A 25,467-nucleotide genomic window follows, 5' to 3' on the forward strand; every position below is an offset into this window, starting at 1 on the left:
TCTAAAGTCCTCTGTGTGGAAATTACAGCACAGACTGATTTAGAGCAAGAAGCAATTGGAAAAATGGAAATTAATATCAACTTCCTATTTCCAGAGTGTGAAGCACTCTGGAACATGATCTCTTTATTTATATGAACATGATTTCTAAGATACATGACAAACTTGGCTACATCATCTGTCCAAATTTGGTGTGGTAAGTAAAATGATTTGCAAAAGAAAAGCAAGAAAGATACTTAACTATATATATTTTAAAATTTCCATTTTTATACCATTACAGGAGCACTGCTTTAATCATCAAGAATGAGTATTCAACTCTCATCCTGTAACTTGTAGTCCCTGCACTGGCATCTTCTAATTGGGATCAGGACTAAAGAAATAGCTCCTTAAAATCTGACTGCAACTCCAATGAACTAAAGGACTGGATCAAAGCCTGGTGCTACTGCAGTCAGATGCAGCTTACTAAATATTTAAAATACATAAAGATAAATATGCAGGCCTGTAAATCACTACAAACCAAAATAGATGATCTTTAAAGTCCCTTCCAACCCAAACCACATGATCCCATTTCTGCAAATGCCTCCTGGAAAAAGACACATTACGTGCTTCATTCATTTTCTAATAAGCAATGTTCAGGAATTTTATTATTATTAATTGCATATAAATTATCATGATTTTTGTATCCCTGGGAAAATATTTAGCCATTCACCTCTCAGAGGAAAAATGCTGAACAAAGGCAATGAATGCAAGGCATATAAGAACAATGCAGAACACAGAAATTTATGCATGCCATTTAAAAGGCATGGCATTTGAAAAAAAAACAGAAGTATGTCATAAATCTTTAATTATAAGGAGAAAAAAAAAAGCCCAACTAATGTTTGTCAAGTCCTTGATAATATTTAAGCAAGAGCACTGCCTACTTCATGAGTGCAAAAATCTTCTTAGCTCACTTATTTGCATGTATCTTCAACCTCCTCTGAAGTGTTCTGCTGCAAAATTCATTGTATCTGAGATCTGCTAATCATCATCAGGAAACTCTGTTATGCATCTTAAGGATGTACTTTAGGCTCTCAAGAGGAAAAATAAACATGTTTTATTAGCTGCTTTTGGAAAATACTGATTTGTATTTATTTAGAAACCTTTTCAAGTTGCACCACTGTTAAATTAAATATTTATGGCATGATTTTCCAAAGAGTTTAACACCTGTTAAGAGTTTTACATGCTGACTTCAACAGGAGTTCCAAGGGCCCAACATTTCTGCAAAGCTCAGAAGTGACAAGTGGGATGTGGTGAAGGATCTTGAGCTTGGATGTCACTGCTGAGCTCTGAAATGCACCCAGGATCCTGCCCAGCCCCTGCTTCCCAGCCAGCATTGCATTTCAGACAACTGAAGTGGTCCTCCTTTACTGGAAATACCAGTAAACGACCTGTTAACTGCAAATAAAGAATTAGCTAAATGCTAAGTTAATCCTCAATGCATCTTCCCCATCCTTTACTAGATGGAAACTTACATGCAACTTACAGGGGAGCCTAAAATCCCCAGTGAGTCAACAGCTGAAAGCAAAGCTCTTGAGAGGATGAAGCAAAAAATGCAGAATAAAGAAAAAAAATGTCTATTGTATTGTAAAAACCTGTGTCTGGTGACAGTGGGGCCAGTGACTTTGACATTTGGCTTCTCAGCCCAAACTGAAGCCTGTGCCTCTGGCCTCAGTGTCAAATGAAGTTAAAATAAGGGGTTAGGTTTTGCCATCCTTCTTTTCCTCAGCTTCTGAGAGATTTGCACTTACTGTCCTTCCCCTACCACTTTTTCAGGTATCCCCTGTATCCTGTTCTCTCACAAACTGATGTTTTCTCACAACTTGTAGGTGGCTGCCCTCCTGCCCTCCCTTACCCAGTTTCAATACGTGCCAAGATCTGAACAACAGTGCAAGACATTATTTTATATTTCAAAATTAAATACCAAGATTTCCTTGTGGCATTTGGCCTACAATTCTGGCAGTAAATAAATAGGCAATAAATAAATAAATAACATAAGAAATTACTATACATCAAAATGATTCAAATGATGATCCAACACGACTTCATAAACCAAAGATAGATGAAGTAGTTGAATATTGCAGATTGGACACATCAATCTCCTTATACATTTTTCAGCACACTACAAATCTGCCCAGCAAGTTGAGTATTTCTCGCATTAAAACAGGAGCTTTCATCACACTATAAAACATTTTCAAATGCAGACCAGAAAACCGACAAGCATATTTACTGTAAAGCTTTGTATTTGTGTCATCAATTAACAACAAAAGTTTGGAGTAAAACTAAAATAAAAGCTAATCAAAGCAGCTAGCTGTCAAAACAGATGGGAACTATAGTTTTCAAATTAAGCAAAAAGGCAAAGCTTTCGAAAATTTAGTGTCATGTCAGCTCATACAGACAACTTAAAGGAAGGACAGCAAATGTCAGGATTTTATGAAGTAAAGGTGTCCCTGACTGATAGATTCATATTTATGAATTTCTATTGATTCTGTGAGTTTTTTGGCTTCAGGATGATTAACTCACACCAAAGCAGACCTCTGAAATGTGAACTATAAATAAGGTGTCGCCATGACAGTGCAGGCAAAATAAATAAAAACAGAGCCCCAACATTATTTTAGCCTCAAACAAATGCTTCAGTCCCTACATTGTCTGGCTCAGAAAGATACATAGACAGTCTCACAGACAGAGATATAAATGAACAATTGCAGTACCTTTTTCCCACACTGTTTACAGGGTTGGCTATATTCCTACTGGCAATAGATTTTCTTCTTGACAGCTTCTTGGTGTTGGTGCTGTCATCAGTGCTGTCATCCTCTTTCTTTGGTGTGTTACTTCCTTTGCTGTTCAGGTCCCTTAGCACATTATAATTAATTTTACTTGAGATTTTCTTCTGTTCTAACATCTTTTCAATTGCCTCTCCTGCTGTGCTGGCTTGAATTGGCTCCCGCTTCTTTGCAGATTTCTTTGGCTTAATTAAAATATAAAATTAGTGATGTAGATACAAACAAAGTTTCCATGAAGCAGAGGGGCAAGCAGCAGTCCTGGCTCAGGTGCTGCTGATGTGGGGGATGCAGGTGATGTGCCCAGGCTAAGCCAGTGCTCCATCTCCTGCCACTCAATGGGATCGAAGGGTCTCTTTTCTCCAAGAGATGTGAGTTTGCTTTTTTGCCAAATGCCCAGAGAGTTTATTAGAAATTCTTTACTTAACAGAGAGAGAGGAGGATGGGCCATTTTTCATATGTGAAAAAAAAAAAAGGGGAGTGAACAGCTACAGGCATAGGGACCTCACAGCACCACCCAGAATAGGAATAAAGACTCTCCCCAGCTAAAACTGCCTTTAAAGTGAGAGTGAAGCCACAACTCCTCAGAGCACTGACAACTCCCTATCAGAGCTGTGGCCATCTTTCCTATCAGATCTGAACACAGCCTGGGAAAGGCTCTACCCAGCTCCTCCTCCATGCTGAAAACGGTCCAAGCAGGAGCAGCAGCTTCCCAAGCCTGGGCTGGCATCAGCACCGAGGGACAGGGGCAGGAGGCTGCAGACACGCAGCACTGTCACCTGCAGTGAGCCCAGCTGATGCTGTGCAGAGCCAGGCAACCAGCAATGACACCAGAGAACATTTCCAGCCACGTCCCATGCCTGGGTAGGTACAAAAAAAAACAACAAACCAACCCAGAACCTCTGTTTCTCATTTAGCATTTTCCTATTCACAGGAAGGTTTTAACACCAAGCTCTGCAGGAGATTTATTTTTTAATGGATAATAGCCCCTCTGTTTACCTACATGGGTCAAGTGCTACCTTGAAATTGGAAAGCACTATATTAATCAAGTTCTACTCGAGCTGTCAGAAACAATAAAGGGTTAGAGAAAAACTCCTGTGTTGTCCGAACAAAAAAGTGGGTGTTTGGGCTACTTGGCAGTGCCAACGAGTTATACAATTTTGAAAATTGCTGGTAGACTGCCACGTCTGTATAAACGCAGGATGAATGAGAAACCCTGAAGTATAAAACAGTGTTTCATTGTCTGGTTTTGTTTTTATTGTTGAAATACCTAGAGGAAGCAGGAAACTCTGCCTTTCGCATTAGTTGGAAAAAAAGATAGAGATATACACACTAAAAACTAACATGGGTTTTAGCTGCATGTGGAAGATTTGACTTGTCACTTGCTCAATTACACAAAATACTAATGCTGTAAATCATGAATATACGGCCAATTAGGCTGCTATAAACTGCTAAACATGGAGACAGGACATGCCATTTGTTAACATAACCGTTGCATTCTTTATGAAAGGTAGAACAAAATATCCCTTCAAGTGACTGTAACAAGGATCTGTTCAGTTCTTCATAAAGAAATCATTATTGTAAGAGCAAAGAAAGCCACTGAAGTTATGGCAAGTACAAACAAATTCCCCATGCACAAGTTAAAAAAAAATCAGACATGTCTTAAAACCTGTATTTTAATAAGCAAGCAATTAGAACAGCAATCATAAATGCAAAGAGCTAGCTCTGACTTTGACATGCACAGAATTTTCTCATAATAGCAATTTAAAATAAAAGTTTGGGCAAGAAAATGTTTTACTCACCACCTAAAAAAATACAGCCTTGCAATTCAGTAACAGCTAGATGTACTGTAGCTTTTACTCCTTTAGTGGTGACCTCTACCATTATGCCCATACATCTACATGGAGCTGATCAGCAGATACAATGAATTTCCAGGACATTTTCAAACAGACACAATTAACACACAATTTAATACCTTGTGCTCCTTATAAATCCCAAGTTCTTTCTCTTTTGCTATTCTTGCTTCCTTTTCTGAAAGATGACAAAAGGGTAACCAGCATGAAGATTACGTATTTCAGCAACACCAGCCAAAAGGCAAATTTCAGTCCTACATACTTACCTTTTTGTTCCTTCAAATAATCTGCATTTTCTTTCATCCACAGCTCTGCTTTTATCTGAGCTTCAGCTTCATTAAGTATATACTAAAAGAGAAAACAAATTTATCTACTTTCAGAAATCAAATTGAAAACCACAGGGCAAAACTGCACTGAAAAATCACTGGCAAGGTCAATCTATATCCCATTTTAAAAACTACATTAAAAGAAAACATGAGTGATATTTGACAATCAGAGAGCATTTCTAGTAACATCTGAAGCTGGCACAAGCAAAAACCTGTTTACAAAAAACAGTACTTGGTTTCCAAACCATGATGAAGTGACCAGAAACCATCCAGGACTCATTATACATGGTCTGTTAATTAAACAAAATGATCCTGGCTTTATGATCTTTTTCAGATGATACAAGAGGTTATCATGACAACATGGTTGTCTGTAAGTAATTCTGTGTGTTGATGGTGGTCTGTAATTCAAAACAGGATGGGAACCATTGCTCTGTGCAACCAAAACAAAAACATGTGTCTTCTGGGTAGGTTTCTGTGAAGCTGTACACAGAGTTACTGAGATTATTAGTTCAATGGCCACATCTGTGTGAAGGAAACCAGCTCAGATTGCTGGAGCTTTAGCCCTCCAGATTTCAGACTGCTGGTTTCAGTAACCACATGCAGACGTTTTGCAGTTAACTCCACCTAGTCTCGGCAACATCTTTAGTGGGAATGGAGCTGTAAAATACATCTAGGACTATTCAGATGAATCACAGAAATAAACAGACAAATAGGCAGCAATTACTTAATTGCAGACAACCCAAATGTAAAAATTAACCCAGTATTTGTCACAATTATCAATGAAACAAAAGTTCTCTACAGACAATGCTGTTTGGGAGTAAAGAACAGCAAAATGGAGAAGACAAATTAACTCATCCATCATGAACAAGACACTTGAATTTTAAGCAGTGCACCTGAGACTTGTAAAACTATGTTTAAGTGCAAGAAAAGCTGAGGTTTCTCCATCTTTTGGGTCAGAGCATTCTGATTTTCTCCAAAGTAAGATATATATCTAGGATTTCATAAGAAAAATAATTCCAGTCAAATGAAACTAAGGGAGGAGTCCTTCCTCTAGGGCTAAGCAGGCAAGCAAATGGCTGTGCAAGTCCTGGTTTATCAGACCAATATTTTCACTCTTTCATCTGCTTCTATTAAAAGTGGGCCATAACAGTAAAATCCACTTCTTCCTAGCTCAGTAATTCATTCCTCTTAGGCTTTCAGAGATTTCATAATCTTGGGCTTACAATATTACAGTCTATTGCCACAGAAATGTACATGAAGTCATAAAAGCAGAGTTATGACCTCAACACAGAGCCTAGGAAGAACAGAACATGTGTTCTTCCCCTGTGATTGTTTAAATTATGGACAGGCTGTGGTGAAAAACCTCAGCCTTCCTGCTCCCTCCATTCAGTGCTCGCTCAGATCATGAGACCCTAATGCCCATCCCAGCAAATGAACCTCACAGCTACCTTTTGGGGATCAGTAATTCCTGTGCAACCTCATCAGTCTCAGTGATTTTGTACCCCAAAAGGAGTTTTAGCACTGGCATTATCTGTTCAATTGACACTGAAAACCAGCTAGAGAGGGCATCAGGCTCAGAGAGCTGGACTGTCGAGTGTCCAAGTGCTGACCAGCTGTGTGGCCTCCAGCAAGACCTTTTCCACAGCCATGTGTCTGTCCCACTCAGTCTATATGTTAAATGGTATTTTTTGCTGCCACACAAATAAAAATAAATCCAGAAAACATTACAGAAATCTTTGGAAGAACATAGGAGCCACACATGCTGGTTTTACAGTTTGGTTTCCATGGCAGCCTCCTATGTTGAATCTATCTTAATTAAATAATGAATTTAGAGCTCCACCAAACTTTTTAAAGTTCTCCTTTGGAATAAAAGACATTCTAAAACATAATTATTCCAGCATGTTAAAAGCAAGGAGCAGCAGCAGCCTCATAAATATATATATAACTTGGGCAAGGAACACCAAATTCACAGGTTTGCATGAACATTAGATTTCAAATCACTGAAATTGCTCAAACCTCTCTATAGATCAGAGAGATGAGGCTGAGCTGCAGAGAGAGGATAAACCAGGTAAGAACCATTTTGCCTTTCTCAGATATCCAGACAACCAGGATAAGAGACACCTGGGACAGCAGGGCACCTTACCCGATCTATTTCACTGTCGTCGATTCCACTCAGATCTAATTCACCATCTCCTGTATTCTCACCTACAGAAAAGAACACATTTTAATCAGCCCATATGTTTGTCCACAACCTATTGCAACTTCAGTTCTGCAGTAATGTAACACTTCAGGACCGTCCTTCAGAGACTTGCATCCTCCTGCTTTCATCCGGGAGGTTTAATGTGTTGCTGAATATTTTCAATACAGAACTTCATGCACACAAATTCACCACATTGGATTAATTTAAAATTCAGGAACAAGCACAGTCTTCATCAGTACTAAAAATCTGCCAGAGACTTCCAGTCGCCTTTTTTTCACCCATTTTAATTTACAGCCACAAATGTTCAGCAGGAAGCTGGGGAAACCATTTCAAAAAGATGACCACTTTTCTTTCATCATAACAAAAATTTCTCTGTCAGAGCATATAGGTCAGTAATTTAAATTATGACTTAGAAAATATTTTCTATTTTCAGGCAAGCAGCACAGACCACTGCTGACAGTTACACCGTGGCTTTCTTCTTGACTTTCTGTAATTACAGTTTCACTGCCATTTTGCTAGTTTTGTAGTTATTAAGACTTCTGAAAACAAATTTTCAAATATTCCATCCATTAAAATGTGTAACAGCACAGAACTGAGGCTTAATTTGGGACTGGCACAGCATACAGCTGCAAAACCTGATTTTCCACATCACATTAAAGAACTATAGTAATACACTATTAATGTACTCCAGGTAGAGAAGAAAACAAATTATTTAACAAAGACTTATGCTGGAGAATGGAGCAATCTTCTTGGTCATCTCCATTACATCTAATAAAGATCAAACAAGAGATGACCTCACCAGTTCACTTGCAGAAAAATATAAACAAATTAAGTTTCAACAATCTACAAAAACAAATTCGAACCAAAGTGGTGCAGAACAGCTTGGCATGTTCACAGCTCCCACTCCCCAATACTGAGGATGTGCCTCCCCACAAAGCAAGATCTTTGAATGGATTGATTCTCCAGCCTGGAGCTCCTGCACAGTCCTGGACCAGAGGAGGGTGATGCCAGTAGCAGCTCTAGATCCAATGGCAGGTCATGGCAACTAAATGGTAAAGTCAAGCAAAGCTTGGAATTAACAGCATTCCCAGAAGATAAAACAATCATCTATTTGGCAAAAGTCAGGGGTTTAAACCAGCTGCCAGAAGTATGTGAAATCACAGGGCTGGGAATCCAACCAAAACACCTGGTTAGGAATAAAGTCTGAGCTTCTTGAGGTGCTCAATTCAACAGACATTCCTTGGGATCAGCCACTGAGCACTCACAAATGTCTTTTCAAAATCCATCCTGAACAACCAAGAGAAAGTTTTATACTTTCCACCCCAAGCCACAGGAAAAATGGGTTTTAACCCCCCAAAATGTCCTGTCACAAGGAACAGAATCATTGGTCTGAGTTGGAAGGGACCTTAAAGATCACCTTTAGTTCCAAGCCCCAGCCATGGGCAGGGACACCTTCCACCAGACCAGGTTGCTCAAAGCCCCATCCATCCACACTTCCAGGAACAGTTTCTCCAGGCAACACATTCTAGTGTCTCACCATCCTCACGGTAAACAATCTCTTTTAAATATCCAATCTAAGCCTTCTATCAGTTTGAAGCCATTCCCCATTATCCAGTCACTCCATGCCCTTGTAAAAGGTCCCTCTCCAGCTCTTTTGTAGCTCATTAAGGTACTGAGAGGCTGGAAATGGGTCAATCCAAAGCTTTCTCTTCTCCACGCTGAACAATTTCAGTTTTCTCAGCCTTTCCTCATAGCAGAGGTGCTCCAGCCCTCCATAACACTATGATTTTTTTTCTGAGATTGTCTCAGAAGTAATAGAAGTAATATCAAGTTTACTAATTTGGATAATCTGGTGCCAAAAAAAAATTGACCAAAAAGGCTTTAAAGAACATTTCTCAGTGTTGTTACATTTAGAAATTAATTGCACATTAGTCCCAGGCACCAGATTTACTTTACAACCCTTTTATCCCCAAAATACTTTAGAAGTGCAGAAGATTTTATAATATCTACATAATTGAACAGTGCATATGCTTTTCTTCTGGTCTGATCTCTGCACAGTGCAGTAAGAGCAGAACTTTCTGCACCAGTGCCAACAGCTCCTCCTGCTACCAGCCAGGCAGGAATGCACTCCTAGGACATGGCAAAGCACCCTCTGGCTAGAGGATGGGCAGGAAAACTAAGGTGACAAAATTCTTCCCAATGGTTTGCTGCCTTTTTAATGCAACTGACTGAAATTCTCATAGCAAACCATAATCATTCAAAGCATGGAGAGGGAGTGCAGGATATTCTGCAATATATCTCCCCTGCTGGAACTGAGAACAAAAACTTCTAGTGAACAAAATGGCTGAATTTTCACCAAGGAAATGAGTAAATACTGTAGTCCACTGTCTGAGACACCTTCCCAGGAGATGGTCCACCCAGGTCCAAGAAATGTTCCATCACATAAAATAAAACAGCTCAACAGCAGAGTGCAAGGGGAGTCCAGACCAGGATAACCTGGCTCCCAGATTGGAAGGAGTTCATATAAAAATGGGACTTGAACTGGGTCTCCCATATTTCAGGTAGCACTTTAACCACCAAGTTGTAGGACAGAAGGGGGAATGGCCCCCATCTTCACCCCTTGTTTCCTCAAGGCTTTTTTTGGGAGAAAAACCCCAAATTTTCAATGTGGTTTACCTACATGAATAGAGGATTTATTTTTCTTCACTATTCATTGCACCAGATAAACTAAATTGTCTTCTGTCAACACAGGCTTGGAATTATGGACAGAGAAAAACAGAGCCAACCTTGAAAATCACTACTAGGTTCTGAACATCAGAGGTTAGAAAAATAAAACTTGGAAGTGGTGATGAACATACTCACTGTTCAACTTTACATAAAATTGATCCCAATATTTAACTGCCAAAGCATCTTAAAAACAATAAAAGTATCCCACTGAAATCAAGCTGCCACTGCTTTTCATCATTATACACCTTGCTCCTCCTATACCTCGCCATATTTTTGGATCAGAGGTTTAAAATTTAATATGTCACAGTACAGTAGGTGCCTGTTGTCTTATACAGCCCTTACATGCCAGACTGAAAACGATGCAATTTCAGGCACCATGAACAATTTCACTTGTCATTTTAAATATAACTTGTTACCGAATGAGGTGCCAGTTTTTCTCATTGGATCAATTAGCAACAGGGACAGAAAACTCATTCTCCAACTGTTAAATTGCAGAGAAGAATCCAGAAGCAAGTAACACGTAATAAGCATTTCTTAGACCCCCATAACAGCAGCAGAGGGAGTAATTGCAGGATATCCCTCTGCCTGCAAATCTTCCTTTTTCCTGCCATGGCGATAGGCATTCATTAAATGGGTTTTTCAGAAGTGAAGGTGCCTTCAAATCCCTAGTTTAATGCTTTCACTGAGAAAAAAACCTACATGTTTCATTCCAGAATGCCAATTCAAAATAAAAAGCACCCATTTTGGCATGAAAATTTCCATGGCAATCGTTTCCAACAGGAGTAAACCCTACCAGCCACAAATATCTGTCTGCTTGATGCTACACAGCTCACTGCAGGGCATGGAAAGCAAATCCATTGCTTTTTTATATACCAGAAACATCTTCCCAGCTGCTAAACTTTTCAAAGCGATTTCCAAATTATCATTTTCTCTTCTAATAAAAGGGTCAAAATGAAATGTTCGATGAAAAGAAAACACAGATGTGGACAACATCTGGTCCAGCCTCTTAAGAGCTTATTTAAAAGCAGTAGCATCACGTGGCACAGCTCTGAGACATCACAGATTTCTTCTGTTAGGAAAAACAACCTCTTTACTGCAGGGCACAGGCAAAAAATAAGTTGGGCATTAAAAACAACAACACTCCTCCCCTTCCCTCCAAATCCAGTTGCTAAATGAAAGGATCACCAGGAAGAGCTTAGAGCAAGGACCAGCCTAACCCAACACCACCACAGCAAGTGGAGGAGGGTGGGCACTTCTAGAGCTTTCCATCAAGGTACTGAATCAGATACATTCATACTACCTAAAATCATCAATCATCCAGTTAGCTCCACAAAACTTTAAAAATAAATTCCCCCAAAGCCCTCCCTTTACAGCCTTTTAATGTCTTTCCAGCCAATTCCAGTAGACATGAGGGCTACAATCAGACACTGGGGATTAGGTTTGTAAACCTGTAGGATTATTTACTGTTCTTGTCATTACTAAATACACACTAAACCATCTTTTAACACACTCTCTGCCCCTCTCCCTACCTCTGTGCAGCTAGTTAAATGTATACATAGTGCACTATTATGGGGACTTATTACAGAAGAATCATTCCACCTGATATATTGTAAACTCCATGTTTTTAAAAACAGCCATGTGAAGAATATGTTTTTCTGTTTCTATTACAGGAGGCAGCACTATTTATTGCTCTGCCCAGATAAGAGGATTTCCTTACAGACAGAAATGGAGGCTGAACACTTCCCAGGAAATCCTCTAGAGCAGATATAATGGAAAGGCATTTGGTCCCCTGGTCCTATGCAGCAAATACATCCTTCATCACACCGTTTCACAGCAAAGGGTTTAAACAAAGAACCTTTCCACCTATTTGGCACAACACCAGACACTAAGCACTTCCAGTATTTAAGACATACTTTGGGGCTAGAGCACGACAAAATCTGAAAAGAGTTGGAAAATGCATTTTTAGCTACAAAAATCCTTAAGCAACAAACCAAACAACCTGAGCCCGCAGCAGCAGAAACACTGGGATTGATTGCTGCTCTCCAGGGAGGGATTAAATCCAATGGGAGCCACAGAAAGCTCCCACAGACATGGGAGGGACCCAGTGGGCAGAAATGCTTTAACATCTCAAATTGATGAGCGATGCTGGTGCCACTTTGGGGAGCTGCAACGAGTGCGAAGGGAAGGCGGTGGCTCAGTGACAAAAAAGGCACTGCACAGCTGCACCAGGATATAATTGATTAGCTGATCAGAGGGGACACACACCCATCTGGAGGGGGAGATAACTCATTTACCGAGGGGCGTGAAGGGAACAGTCATTAAGGGTGGGTAACTGCGAGCCATGGTGATCGTGCTGTAGGGACCAGGCAGGGAAGAGAAATGGATGTGAAAATACAGCAGCAGCAGCAGCAGCCAGGATGAAGTACAGGATCAATGGGTGTGCAAGTGAACACACCACACATCAGGGTGTGAGCAGAGTCTGTGGGGCCATATGACCAGAGAACCCTGTGAGATTCACTAACTCAGGGCAGGAGCCTCCCTCTGGAGCAGGCTGGGAGGTAATCCTGGCTGGTTTAAGATGTTGCCAACCCCATTGCTGCACCTCTTTGTGCAATCCCTGCCATGTTCCCATCCCACAGCATGCACACTGCAGCTGCCAAGGGCTCCAGTTCCCCAAATCACCTCTGGCAGCGTAATCATCTGGTATCACAGAAGAAATATTCCACAAAAACAGAGTGTAAGGACAGAGCAAAATTAATTGAACTTGCTGATGAAATAAGGTCACAAAACACATGACGTGTATGCTCATATTTAAGAGAAAATGTTTTTTAATTTATTGTACCTGGAGCCACCTTGAAAATTACAGCCTACCCTTCACAGTGCCAAATCGACACCAGGATTTAGGGCTGGTGGTGCACGGAGCACACGAGGCCATGCACACAGCAGAAAGATAAATGAAGTCTGTCACTTTATTATTTCCTCCTGCCAAGGCAAGGTTAAGGGGTCCTCTCCAGCCAAAGCCAAGTTTCCAGCGTGCTAGCTCCTCAGAGAAAGCAAACACATCGCACCACACAGAGCGAGGCCCCGTGTTCCCAGAAACATTCATTCCTGCCGAGGAGCGATGGTGGGAAGCGCTGCCGCCGGCGCCGGGCTGCCCGGCAGGGCCAGGCACACAGCCCTGCCCCTGCACAGTGCCACCAGCCAGCTCCTCAGTGCCACCACTGCACGGGCCCAGGCAGAGCCCAGAGGGGTGCAGAGAATGGCAGAGAGGGGAAAGGCACAATTTAATAAAAATAAAACAAATTCCATGTACTCTGCTATCGCAGCCGTGCAAGGTCAGCCTGTGCAAAAGCCGGGATGTACAAGCTCATCAGCTATTTCCTCACTCCTGTCTACTGGAAATAGGACTTTCTCACAAGGCAAAGCAGAGTAACAGCCAGAGCCAGCCCTGGCTGGTTTGCAGACACTGCAGGCAGATTTTCCTACAACACTGGGCCTTAATGCAGCGCAGAACTAGAAACCCATCTTTATTAATGCTTGCATCCATTTCCCCACACTGAGACTCAAGTTTCAGATGATCTGTCTGTCCTGCACAGCTGAGTGACACCCGACAGCTTCCCCCATCAGCCACCTTCCTACGGTGGTCTCAGAACCATTACCCCGTCACAGGAATGGAATTTCAGATTCGTGCACTTAATGATATATGGGAATAAATTACGAGAAAAGTTTTTGCAGCAGTCAATCACTCTCACAGAACTTTTACTAGATACTGAACATATTTTTATAAATGAAATTTCAATTTTGAAAAAGAAAAAGCACCTAACCACCAACCTTGCTGCTTTCCTGAGAGCACATCCATACTGAAATAAACGCTATTGTTTCACCTCATAGTCCATGGAGGATCTAACCAAACCACATCCTCATATTTTATATCCAGTTAGAAGTTATACCACTCATCTAACAGACATGGAAACTCGTTAACTTAAACTTAATGCTTCAGAGAAAGAGTTAATCTCTCCATTCTTTCCAGAAATCTTCCCTGCAATATATATTCTTTCAAAGCAGGTAGTACAAAACCAGTTCAGCAATAAACAAAACTCTTCTGATTCTGAAGAATTTTCTTTGAAAAGGTAAGCTCATGTTCATTGAACTACATAGCAACATAAAAAGCCCTTTAGAAAATACCCCTTTCAACCTCCCAAAATAAATACAGCTGAAAATTAGGCTTTTGAACAGAAGAACATCTTGACACTGTCCTCAAAACCAGCAGCAGATGTTCTTCTTCTGGAATAACGTTCCTGTTCCTCCAACACCTTTGGAAAACAATGAAAAAGAGCATGGTTTATGCAACCTACTTGTTGCTACCTGTCATTCTTTTCTGAGCTCACAACCCTGCTGTTATGACTGAGTGCTCCGAGAATGGCTGCTCTGAACAATATCAAAAGAGTTATCTTTTGCTGATGGATCCAATAATCAAACTGACCAATACTCACCCAGAAACATACTACCTAGCTACCACAAATGACATTTTTCAGTGCCAAACCCTGGAAATTGTAAGAGCTCCCATTGCACAGATACAAGTCTTCTTCAGCTTGTGATTTCTGCACCAGCAATGCCAAGACTGACCATGGCGCTTGTGCCAGAGGTGCCACACACACACCTCAGCCTAAATTCATACATTCACCTCCTCCTCCCTGAACAGTTATGGACCTAAACCTTTTCAAAATAAAAACTATAAAGACAGATTTCCCCTCCTTATTGTGCTTTTCCAGCCCATCACCAATTCCCTAATGTATTTTCCTCCTTTGCCTTTTATGTTGTTCTTGGCATCTTTTGTCCCCTTTCCCTTCCCCCAGCCTTCGTTCTTTTCGGTGCCTTCTGGCCTGTATTTTCTGCAGTTTTTTAGAATCTGTGCAGGGGGATCCAAGAGTAACACTTTATACAAAGGGAGAGACCAAGGAGAAGAACTGATCAGCATCTCAATCAGCTCCCCTCTCCCAACCCCAGCAGGGCAGAGTGCTGCCTTATCTCTGGCAGAAGGCGAGGGCAGTCCAACACCCTGGAGAGACGACAGCAAAGCAGCCGGGCTCAGATCCCACTTCAGCTCACTTTCCCCACACTGACAGACCACTATGTAAAACAGCAAGAGCACTTTACACCCCAGCCAGCTGCTAAGGGAACAGCTGGCTCAATGTTTAAGTGCTGAAGCATCATTTCTGCAACTCGCCAGGTCTTGCTGTGGGCGCTAAATGCTCTGCAGTCCATCCCTGCAAGCCCAGGGTCCTTGTCTGGACAGTGCTCAGCCACCCCAGCACATGTTTCATTGAGAAGTAAATCTCCTTCTGTAAACCCCCAAATCAAATAAAACACAATGGTGAGCTCTGCACTACAAAGAACTTAAAAGCAAATCCTAGAATTTTACTTGGACTATTTATTGTTGTTTTTTTTTTTTTTTTTTAATTGTGAGTCAATTTCTGTTCCACTGGGAAAAAAAATTTAAATTTATACAAACATGTAAGTATATAATATACACAACCTGATCCAGTGGGTGGCATCTCATCCCACGGCAGGGGGGTTGAACTAGATGATCTTTAATGTCCCTTCCAACACAAACTGCACCAGGTCACAAACAGCCTACCAAAATAACTTACTCAGATGAGCTAGAAAGTGAAATTAATTGAACTTTCCACTTATAAATTGTGTCCAGTCACCCTTACCATCTGTCAGCAAAGGTGGGCTGATTTCTACCCCCTCCTTTGAGGTTCAGAGCTCATCTATGGTAGATCTGGTGACAAGCTCAGCACCAGCCATCAGAAGCCATCCAGACTACAGAAATGCTTCAGCAGAAAATTATTAGCATTAAGACAACATCAAAATACAGAGTATGAAATTATATACCCAAGTCTTTATTTAGAGGAAAAAAATCAATTTCTGTCCTGGCCATTTACCACACTGTCCGGGTGGGCTGACTGGTGAGAAGCTGTTAACTGAAAGAAAATTATTAGGTAAGAAATTTCTCATTTTGTTACCCAGCTTCTTCCTTCCTTCATTGCTAATGAGAAATAGCAAGCAGGGAATTACAGAGACAGAGAGAGGAAAGAGAAGATAGAAATTTATTATTATTTTTAAATAGAATAACAGGCAAGAGCAGAAGCTCCCCTACCAAAAGCAAGGAAAGAACCTGGCTCAAAGGAAATCCCCTGAGGTGGATGAGGACTGGACTCAGAACAGATACCAGGCAGAGTTTCATGCTGCCAGGACCATCAGAGACATAGAGAAGAGAAAGGACACATAAGATCCTGACTGGTTCGGTGATCAGGATCACCAGTTGGGGTTTACAAACATGGAAGGAGAAGATATTTGGCTTGAATTCTAAAAAGGTGGCAGCTACAGAAATGCAGATCTGTGATGAGAGCATCAGTCATTATACAGCAGAGACCTGCTGCCAGCACAGACCATATTTTAAAATAAAAATTGCAGCAGTTGCACTGTTTCTTGTTAGATGAAGTGCTATCTTTTTGTCTCTGACCATGCCTAAATGGCTGAAAAGCATGTAGGTGATAAAGTATTTCTCTATCTTGCTCTGCACCAAACAGAGCTGTTGCAGAAGTCCTGCTCCAGGGACCAAGGCAGCTTTGTGTCCATTCAGGCAACTATATATATGAAGCATGTAAGGATGTCTGCCCTCCAAGTTCAGGCATTGCCTGGGTGGCTCCAGGAGCACAGCAAGCTCCCTTGGTCACCTGGCCAGCACACACTGCTGCAGACAGCACAGCTCCTGCAGAAACTCCATGGGAGGACAGGCAGGGGCTCTGTCCCCCACCTCCTCCTCCTCTCCCCATTTTCTAGTGACTGCAATGAACCTTTTCCCAGCTGCACAGTAGACAGAGGAGAAGGATTTTAACATTTTGCCTGCAGCAGCTCTGAGGCCTTGGCATTTGGACAGACTGATCCATAAGCACAGCACAATTAGCATGTGTACTCCATATGCTTGAGATTCATCCATTACAGTGCTGGAATGCCCTCTGACACCACAACTCTCCAAAAGAAGAAAGTTGTGGAGAAGTTCCTAGAGAATAATTTGTCTCATCCTCCAGGAACAGTGGAAAAAGGCACTTTTGTGCACAGGAGGTTTTGGTGGAGCTGGAGAAATAACCTTTTCCCAGCAAAGCCCAGCAGCATGATTCACCTATAAAGCAGGGAGCTGGCTTCAAAGGCAGCCTTTCAAGCTAATGGCTATCAGAAAGGCCAGCCATCTGCTTGTGCAACCTGTCCTTATGATCAATCTCAACATCTGACTTGTATATAAAGTTTATACACTAACAGGACTATACTTCATATGTCATTCTTGCTAAGTTCTGCATTGCTGATTTTACAGTTTCTCCTCAATCTGGCCATCCTCTCCAGGTTACAGGCACACAGAGGACCCTGCTTAAATGTTTATTAGATGCACAGCAAAGCAAAGACTTTGGAAAGATTTTACTAAGTCTCAAAAACCTGGTAAGCATTTCAAAGAGCTCACTGGAAAAGATAAGGTTCCACATCCACATGTAATTAATTTTTTATTCTCTACTTAACACAGAGGCAGAAAGTAACAAATCATGTCTCAGTCTCCCATACACTGGAAGGATTCATGGCCCTTTCTGCCATGCAGCTATTTTATTGTTCAGCATATGGCACAGTATCAGAGTTGTTCTTCTTTAATTAACTGAATGATGATGCTTTCTGTGGAGCTCAACCCAGGTCCTCCATGACACACAGTACATGGCACCCATTCTCAGGAGCGTGACTAGATGTCCACAGCCCACTGGGAGAGAGTGATGTACTTTTCTTGTACCAGTTCATTCAAACATATTCAGTACCAAAGGTAATAATCACTTCTCTGAAATCAGGAAAGTTTATTTTTTAATTAACTAAACTAGAGTTGTCTTCTGAAAATAAGTTCTGGATAACATTTTATTATTTAATTACAAAATCCCACCTGATCATGATTTCAAATTCAGATCTAGCATCCTCTTCTATGGAATAGACATTTATTTATATTTTATTTATTTTACTTCTTTAGGTAAGAATAGATGGATTGTTCCTTATGCTAGTTTTAACTAGGAGAACTCTTTCCACAGCAAACTTTAGCATCATGAACTGTGCAGTGAAATAAGCCTGGGATAATGAGATGACAGAAGGGACCAGTGAGGGAAGAGCTTGCAAGATGCACAGACAAAAGCCCTGTCTCCTGAAGGAGTAAGATTTTAAATCTTGCTAGCAAGATAAAGCAGAGAATACTAAAGTCCAGACAAAACACTCCCATGCAATTCCCTTCACGCCATCAAAACCAACATAAAAATCATTAAATGCTAAAATAAAGCCAAGCAAAGGAACATTACTGTCAGCAGCTGCCAGCTGAAATGAATGACCTGGGTTGGAAGTGTTTGCTGACGTAGCCACAAGTTGCCACAAAGGCTTGAGGGCTGTGGCAGCAAACTGGTCTGTGGGACACCTTGAACCAGGCACATGAGCTCAGCTCTGCCATCCCCCCAGGGACCGAGGGGATGAACTGGAGCTTTGCCACCTAAGGGCTTTTGGGAGCAGGACCACCTGCACCCCTCCCTGCAAACCGGGAGAAACAGACCCAGCATCAGCCAAGTCACTGATTGTGGCAGCAATGGAAAGAGCCCAGGAGTTCTGGCCTTTGGCCAGAAGAGGTTTGCAGGTGGATGAAAGCACCTTATAGCTCTGACAGGCACCAGCCTGGCTGTGCCAAGGCATCCACACCCCGGCATGTCCTGGGGGAAATCCGGCAGAGGAGCACCCAGAGTGTGCTGGACACTGCAGAGACACAGATCCCAACATCTGCACCCACAGAAGTTTAATTCTCAAGGTGTTTCTCAGCTGCTAGCAAGAGACAATTTCATCACAGCACTGACACTGCAATCAGCTAGCTTGGCTGACCAAAATGCTGCATAAAAACTTACAGAATACGTTATTCTGCATTTTGCCCAAAAGGAGAGGACAGATTTGAACAATACAAGCCATCTAAAATACAGCATTATTTGTGCTGGCACTTAAAAAAAAAAGAAAAAAAAATAAAAAAAAAGAAACAAGAACAACAATTTTAGGCTTTTGTGTTAATTTTAGACATTACATTTTTCTTCACATTGTAGTAAAATCAACATCTAAAAATCTTTGGATGCAGCAAAGACAATGAGGAAACTTGCCAATTTTTGAAGAATCAACAATTAATATTATAGCAATTAATTCAGAAGAATAACTACATGATACTGTGGGGTTTCTTGTGTGTTCTATCCCAGTGATTACTTAAAAAAAAAAAAATTCAGAATTGAAATGAAGTAAAAAATGTTCTGTTTATTTCTTTTCCTAAATTATCAGCATTGCAAACTCCTGTTAGTATTTGAAAGTCAGTTTGGGCTCTCCTAGATATACATCCTTATCATAAAAATTCCACAATTGGAAATTACTTTTTGTGACACTGAAGCCAAAAAGAAAATAGCTCTATTGCATCTGCAGAACCAAAAGTAGTAAATTGTAATAAACATCCATCTTTGTCAGTGGCTCTCCAAACCAATCTGTTCAGCACGAAGGTGCCATTTTTACACAGTTGCTTTATTACTACGTAATTATTGATGGATCAGCCAAGTGCTCTCTCAAGGAAGACCAATCTTAAAAACGAGCTTGTTAAAAATTTAAGTGTAAACCTTGGGATAGAAACTAGCAGTTAGGTTTCATCTGATATAAACTTTTAAAGAGGAAAAAAAATAAATTGGAGGGACAATTTTGAAAAATGCTACATTTGAGGCAGGCATGAAATTGAAGCAGACAAGAAACTTTAATGTGATAGAAAGAAAGAATTTGGGACATCTGTACTGAGAATAAGCTGTAAGTAGCAGGAGGAATTATCAATCTAGTGATGTGCCAGCTCTCTGCATTTCAATTGCTTCACAGGCCATACCATAAAAATTGTTTGCAATGAAAGAAGTATGAAGCATCCCTAGATTTTATTGCTCCCAGTGATATTCCACCCCATTTATGTGTGTACACCAGTTGTAGCCTTTCAAGTACACCACCATTTCATATTAGTACCTGTTTAAATTACCTGCCCACAAACATTGTTCCGTGTTCAAAATGCCTCACTATTAAATTTTCTGTTTCAGTCAAAGTACTTCAAGAGTTTCTATCAAGCTTTCAAAGGCAAGGAAGTTTCATGCAGGTTTTCTGAAAGTCAAGATAAAGCAATAAACTTTAAATTCAAAAGGAGACTTTTTCAGCAGAGAATTTGGAGTATCTTTTTGAATTCCCTCCCCACCTTGTTAAACCAAACTTCTTCATTGCTCCCAGATTTCTAAATGTTGCATTTCAGGAGCTGAACCTCTGAGCATCAACCTTCTCTCTAAAAAAACCCTGCATGTAAAGTGACCTCAGGCAAGAGCATATCTGCAACTGCCAGTTCCAAGTCACTGATGGATTGTAAAGCTTTTCCAGCTGTAATCCCACCACAACACAAATGCCCCTCTCAGCCTCCAAAATACCTGTTCTTTGCTGCTGCAAAGACATGCTCTGAAATGCTCCTCCAGCCCCAGCTGAACTGGGGGAGTTGGTTCCTTCCCCCCAAGTTAGCCCTGGTCCCCTTCCTTCTGCTCTCCCCCATCTTCCACTGCACCTGCCAAGGTGTCATTCCCTAACATACACCCATCAAAATAACCCTGCTATTAAGAAAGCCTGTGACATTTTTGACAGACCTGGTTAGGGAAGCAACTACATGTGCACTGATGCCAGCAGATAGGAGGAGGATGAGCCAGTAAGGCAAGGCACTTCTTAACTTCAACCAACAGCAGCCACAACATCCCAACATATCTGCTATGCCCTAAACTGGAGGCCAAACCCAAACAGTGCAGTACAAAACAGGAAGGAACTTGGGACAGGAGCTTTGTGGTAGTCTTGCAGCAGCTACCAAGCCATGAGACACAAAAGCAGTGCATCCACCAAGGACAAAAAACTCTGGCTCAAAGTGAGAAGAGAGACTTCATGGAAAAGCAACATCTCACTGAAGTATGTTTAATTTAATGGAAGCTACTGCCAGAACGTAATACTGCCACCAGTGAATCATTTCATGTTGATAAGATACTGCTGCATTTCAATACATGACTTTGATGGTATTGTGGATTTGCATTTTTCACTTTTAGCTGGAAATTAATAAGAACCATTAAACTTAACTTTCCCATGCTAGTGTTAAGGATTTGGTCATAGAGCACTACCTTCCTTCCTTCCCATCTGTGAGCACACAGTGGCTTCCCCACTGTAACCATATCAACATGGCATGTAAGTAGTGAATCTGCTGAAAAAGGGAACCCTTCCACCCCCTGCACAGCTGTTTACTTCTGGTTTCTGTGCTTATACCTGTCTCAAGAGCCCTGTTCCTTGCTCCAAATTTCCTTCCAGGTACTACTTAACAGCATTATTTACTCCCTCTAACTTAATATTCATTCCCTTATTCCTGCTACACAGTTGTGGATGTCCAGGTCTTTTGTAATAGAAAACAACTTCTACAGTCTTAAGTGTACATGTATGTTTCAATATTACCTTGAAACTGCTAACTTCAAAAATAAAGTATCTTCTGCTTCCTTTTAGAAAAACTTGGCTGCAGAAACTCCCTAGAGGCAATTGTTTGCAATTTTCCCTTAATTTGCAGCTACCCCTCCCTTGGCAGCCTGCCAGCATCTCCTCCTCTGACCGCTTGGGATATTGGCCCAACACAGTCCACCCAACCCCAGATAACAGATCTCGATTTTTGCTATTAATAACCAACCCAAAGTTGTTCTTAATCTGCCCACTTCTTCAGTTCTGCACAGCTGTAATTAATGAACACCGAAAACTCTACCCACAATTTTTTCAGCCCTGCTGAATGCATTCTGGAGACTGCCTATGAAATAAAATTAAACTGAAAAGCTGAAGACTACAGTAGCCTCATGTTGACAGGTCACTCTGATTCCAGGTCAAAGCAGACTCTATATTTGGCTGCTTTGATTATAATTGCTTGCAGGATAAAAAATAAATAGCAATTATCTCATTGTCACACAAGAAAAAAAGACCTAATAAGTGAACCAATCCTACAGTAACATTGAAAAACAAATTATTTCAAAAGCAATCAGGAGAAGTAAAATTCAGTTTCCAGGATTGTTTTTAATTGCCAACAGTGTCAACATTAATATTCTTCCTCTATTGGATAATACATCCCTTTTAGTTATGAAAGCATTTAGCAAACTAAAAATGTCAAACTACAATTATACAAGGCTAAACTCATGGCTGTTTTCATCCCCAGCCCACAGTGCCACAGCTGAAATCCCTAATTGCAAGGGTCATCTACACAAGTCACAGTCCAGCCCATGCATCCTGCCGGCTGTGACAGTGCCACGGATTTAAGACCAACAAACAAAACAGATGAAGTGTTTAGGGGTGTGATGAAGTTAATCTTTAAGAGGATACAGGAATTAGTTTTTCAAACTAAATTCAAAGCTACCAAACAAAAGCAAAAAAAAAAAAAAAAAAAAACAAACTGCTGCACAAAAACACTAAAATCTTGCAGAAACAGCGCTCTACTTAGAGGGTTTACTTTGGTGGATTTTCAGTTTTTAGGTACCATCTTTACCAGCTGAACCTGTACCACAAGAAAATAAAGTACTGAATGGAGGATTGTTTTAGCTTTTTCAGGCAAACCCAAGTGGTCAGGATCCACCACAGCACTGCACACAGATTTATTACCCATCGCGTTAAACCCAAAGTAGCTAAGCCTTGCAAATCTCTCAGTCTGTATTTCCTTCTTCCAAGGGCACATTTTGTGGCTCCTTGACCTGGGTTAATAAGTCTTTACTCTCAATAACAACTGGGACCATGGAGACTCCCTGAACTGAACCCAGGCCTCCACTCCTGACATTTCAGATACCATGATGAATTGCTCAGATAACATCCCCCTCAGCAGCCAGCTCTCCCTGCAAACTTAGTGTCCTTTCTGTAGCTTCTACACATTTCACTTTCCACAGCTCTCTGAAGAAAAATCTCAGTTTGCACTTGAGTTTTTTGGTGACTTTTCTTCCTTTTTTGGCAGAAGGGCAGGGCAGGAATGTCTGTTTCTTCTGCAAAGGGGCCACCCACCCAGATAACTGTGAGCATTACTGGGCTCCAGTTCAGACAGGTGCAGAAAAGGATCAAATAATTCTTATAGCAGCAGGGAGTTCTTGTAGCCAGGTTTTCTGAGTGCCTGTAGGTGTCTGAGTCATCACCACCAAACATCACCTCGTTTTAGTCTGCAGTCTATGGGGCTGAGGGTGGTAAAACACTGGAACAGGTTGCCCTGGAAAGAGTGTGGATACCCCAGGCCTGGAAACATCCAAAGTTAGGATGGGACTCTGAGTAACCTGATCATGTTGAAGATGTCCCTGCTCACTGTGGGGGGGTTGGACTAGATGACCTTTAAAGGTCCCCTCCAACCCAAACTGTTCTGTAACTCTGTGGTTCTATTTCAGCCAAGGTTTAAGAGCAGGATAATGGTTCTTTAGATGGTTACACTTCCACAGATTCCTCGAGAACTGACCCTGAGAAAGACAGGAGAAATTATAAATGCCCCTGAAAGTGTCTCCCATGAAGAGAACCAGCATCTTTTCAGGTGCTTGGGAGTGCAGAGAGGAAAGAACCTTGAAAAGAAGCTCCAATAGAAGGAAAACCTTAGACTAGCACCTACAAATACTGAGGCATGTAAGTCAACCACAAAACACAGCTCTCCCTTAGTATTTGGGGAACAACTGTTTATGCAATTCTTTTCTTTAGGTACAGAAAAAAGTCCATTTCTAAAGCCCCAGCTCAGCCTCTCCTCCCTGCTTCCCAAGCTCTGTGCTCCTTAAACCTAAGCCTAGGGCAGGCAACAGCAGACCCGGACTTCCCATCAACTCAATGGAAAACAATGGATAAAAAACCTGCTGGGGCTGACTGCTTCTCCTTGCCCCACTAAAAAGCAGGATCTATGCCACAGCACACACATGTCAATTATCTCACAAGAAATGACCCAGCAGAGCCCCTGTTCCACAGTCCAACCTCTCCAAGGCAGACACAGCCCTGCTGCCACCTCCTTCTCCAAAGAGCCCATGGCCAGCAGCCAGCTGAAGCAGCCAGAGGAAAAAGCAGCTTTTTGCCCTCTTTTTCCTCAAGCAAGGGAGGATGAGGCCTTAAATGACTGGTTAGACCCATTAAAGAACAATGTAAGGCTTTTATGTTACTCAAACTGAAAATAAAGCTCATTTTTCACCATGCTTTTATTGGAGAAATTCAAGACAGAAAAGACACATTGCCCACTGCAGTCACAACGCAGCAGGAAAAAAAACAATCCAAGCCTGGAAAACCTTTCAGGATTTTAACACTCCCCATTCCAGAGCAGAAATTTATCAAACAAACAAAACAAAACAACAAAAACCAAACAAAAAACCCCAAACAAACAAGCAAGCAAGAAAGAAAAGGAGACAGAGGACACAAAGAGACATTCTCCTCTGAAACAGCTGGGGTAGGAGGGGGTTAAGAGGACAGCCAGGCTGGTCAGCCAGGTACTAAAGGCCTTCATTCACAGGAAATGTAGCCAAGTAAGGTTTAACAGATGGGTCTTCTTCACTTGGCTCAGGAACCTGAACCTGAATTTCCAGTATCTTTTCCTGACCCCAGCACCCATTACTCTGGGGCACTTCTTTTCAACCAAGACTTCTGACAAAAATTTTCCTATAGGGAGTGTCTGTATTGACAGCCCAGTCCTCTGGAAAATTCCTAAAACAGCCACAAATGCTATAAAAATGTATTCACATGATTCAGCTTATGCTTTCACTCAAACTTATCCCCTTGATGGCTCTAACAAAGTGCAGGTTTCTCTCCAAACCCCTCTCTAAATTTGTTTAAAAATCCTTCAGCCAAAATCTATGATTAGTTTTCATCCCTTAACCTTTCTAGCTACTCAAGGCATGAATATGGAATGAATTTGTGGCATTCCTCTTCCTTAATGAAATGCAAAGATCCTGCATGAAAAAACATGCACACAGATTTTGGAGTGAGACATGCACACGCAGTGCTTGTGTGTGAGTGACATACATAGCCAAGTAAGAAAATTCTGTCATCTGTAATTCACACCCAAGACTTCAGGTATCAAAAAGCTGCACTCAAAGCAGCTGGTGGTCCTGTATCACCGTGCTGGCTGCAGCAAGCTCTTCACATCTCATTAACGGCGTAATGAAGGCTCAATCAGGGATGCAGCCTATCAAGACTGCCAAGCACAGGCACACAGAGGCCAGAGGAGAAAGATCAGCTTGTACCAAGGCTTTTATTGCTTAGATCTCAGAACTGGGAAAGAGCTAGTCCTGCCACAAAAAATATTTTCCAGTGAGCAAACGGCACACAGAAACAAAGATCAAACCCTCAAAGTGCTTGGAAGGCTTTGCACAAGGAAGGTGGCACCAAGCAGGTCACACACAGGGCTCATTTCCACAGGTGGGGCATAAAACCAC

General features: G+C 41.4%; 1 protein-coding gene across 1 annotated transcript in view; it reads right to left on the reverse strand.

The window, feature by feature from the left end:
• The window catches only part of BRF1 (BRF1 RNA polymerase III transcription initiation factor subunit), a 170,709-nt gene that overhangs the window by 40,427 nt on the left and 104,815 nt on the right, over nucleotides 1-25,467 (reverse strand). Inside the window, exons 12-15 of the mRNA XM_056492506.1 lie at nucleotides 7,136-7,197; nucleotides 4,933-5,014; nucleotides 4,789-4,844; nucleotides 2,745-3,001 (exon numbers count right to left, since the gene is read on the reverse strand). Of these exons, the coding sequence (XP_056348481.1) occupies nucleotides 2,745-3,001; nucleotides 4,789-4,844; nucleotides 4,933-5,014; nucleotides 7,136-7,197 (457 nt within the window). The remainder of the gene's footprint in view (nucleotides 1-2,744; nucleotides 3,002-4,788; nucleotides 4,845-4,932; nucleotides 5,015-7,135; nucleotides 7,198-25,467) is intronic.

This window comes from Oenanthe melanoleuca, chromosome 5 (assembly GCF_029582105.1).
Source record: "Oenanthe melanoleuca isolate GR-GAL-2019-014 chromosome 5, OMel1.0, whole genome shotgun sequence".
NCBI lineage: Eukaryota > Metazoa > Chordata > Aves > Passeriformes > Muscicapidae > Oenanthe > Oenanthe melanoleuca.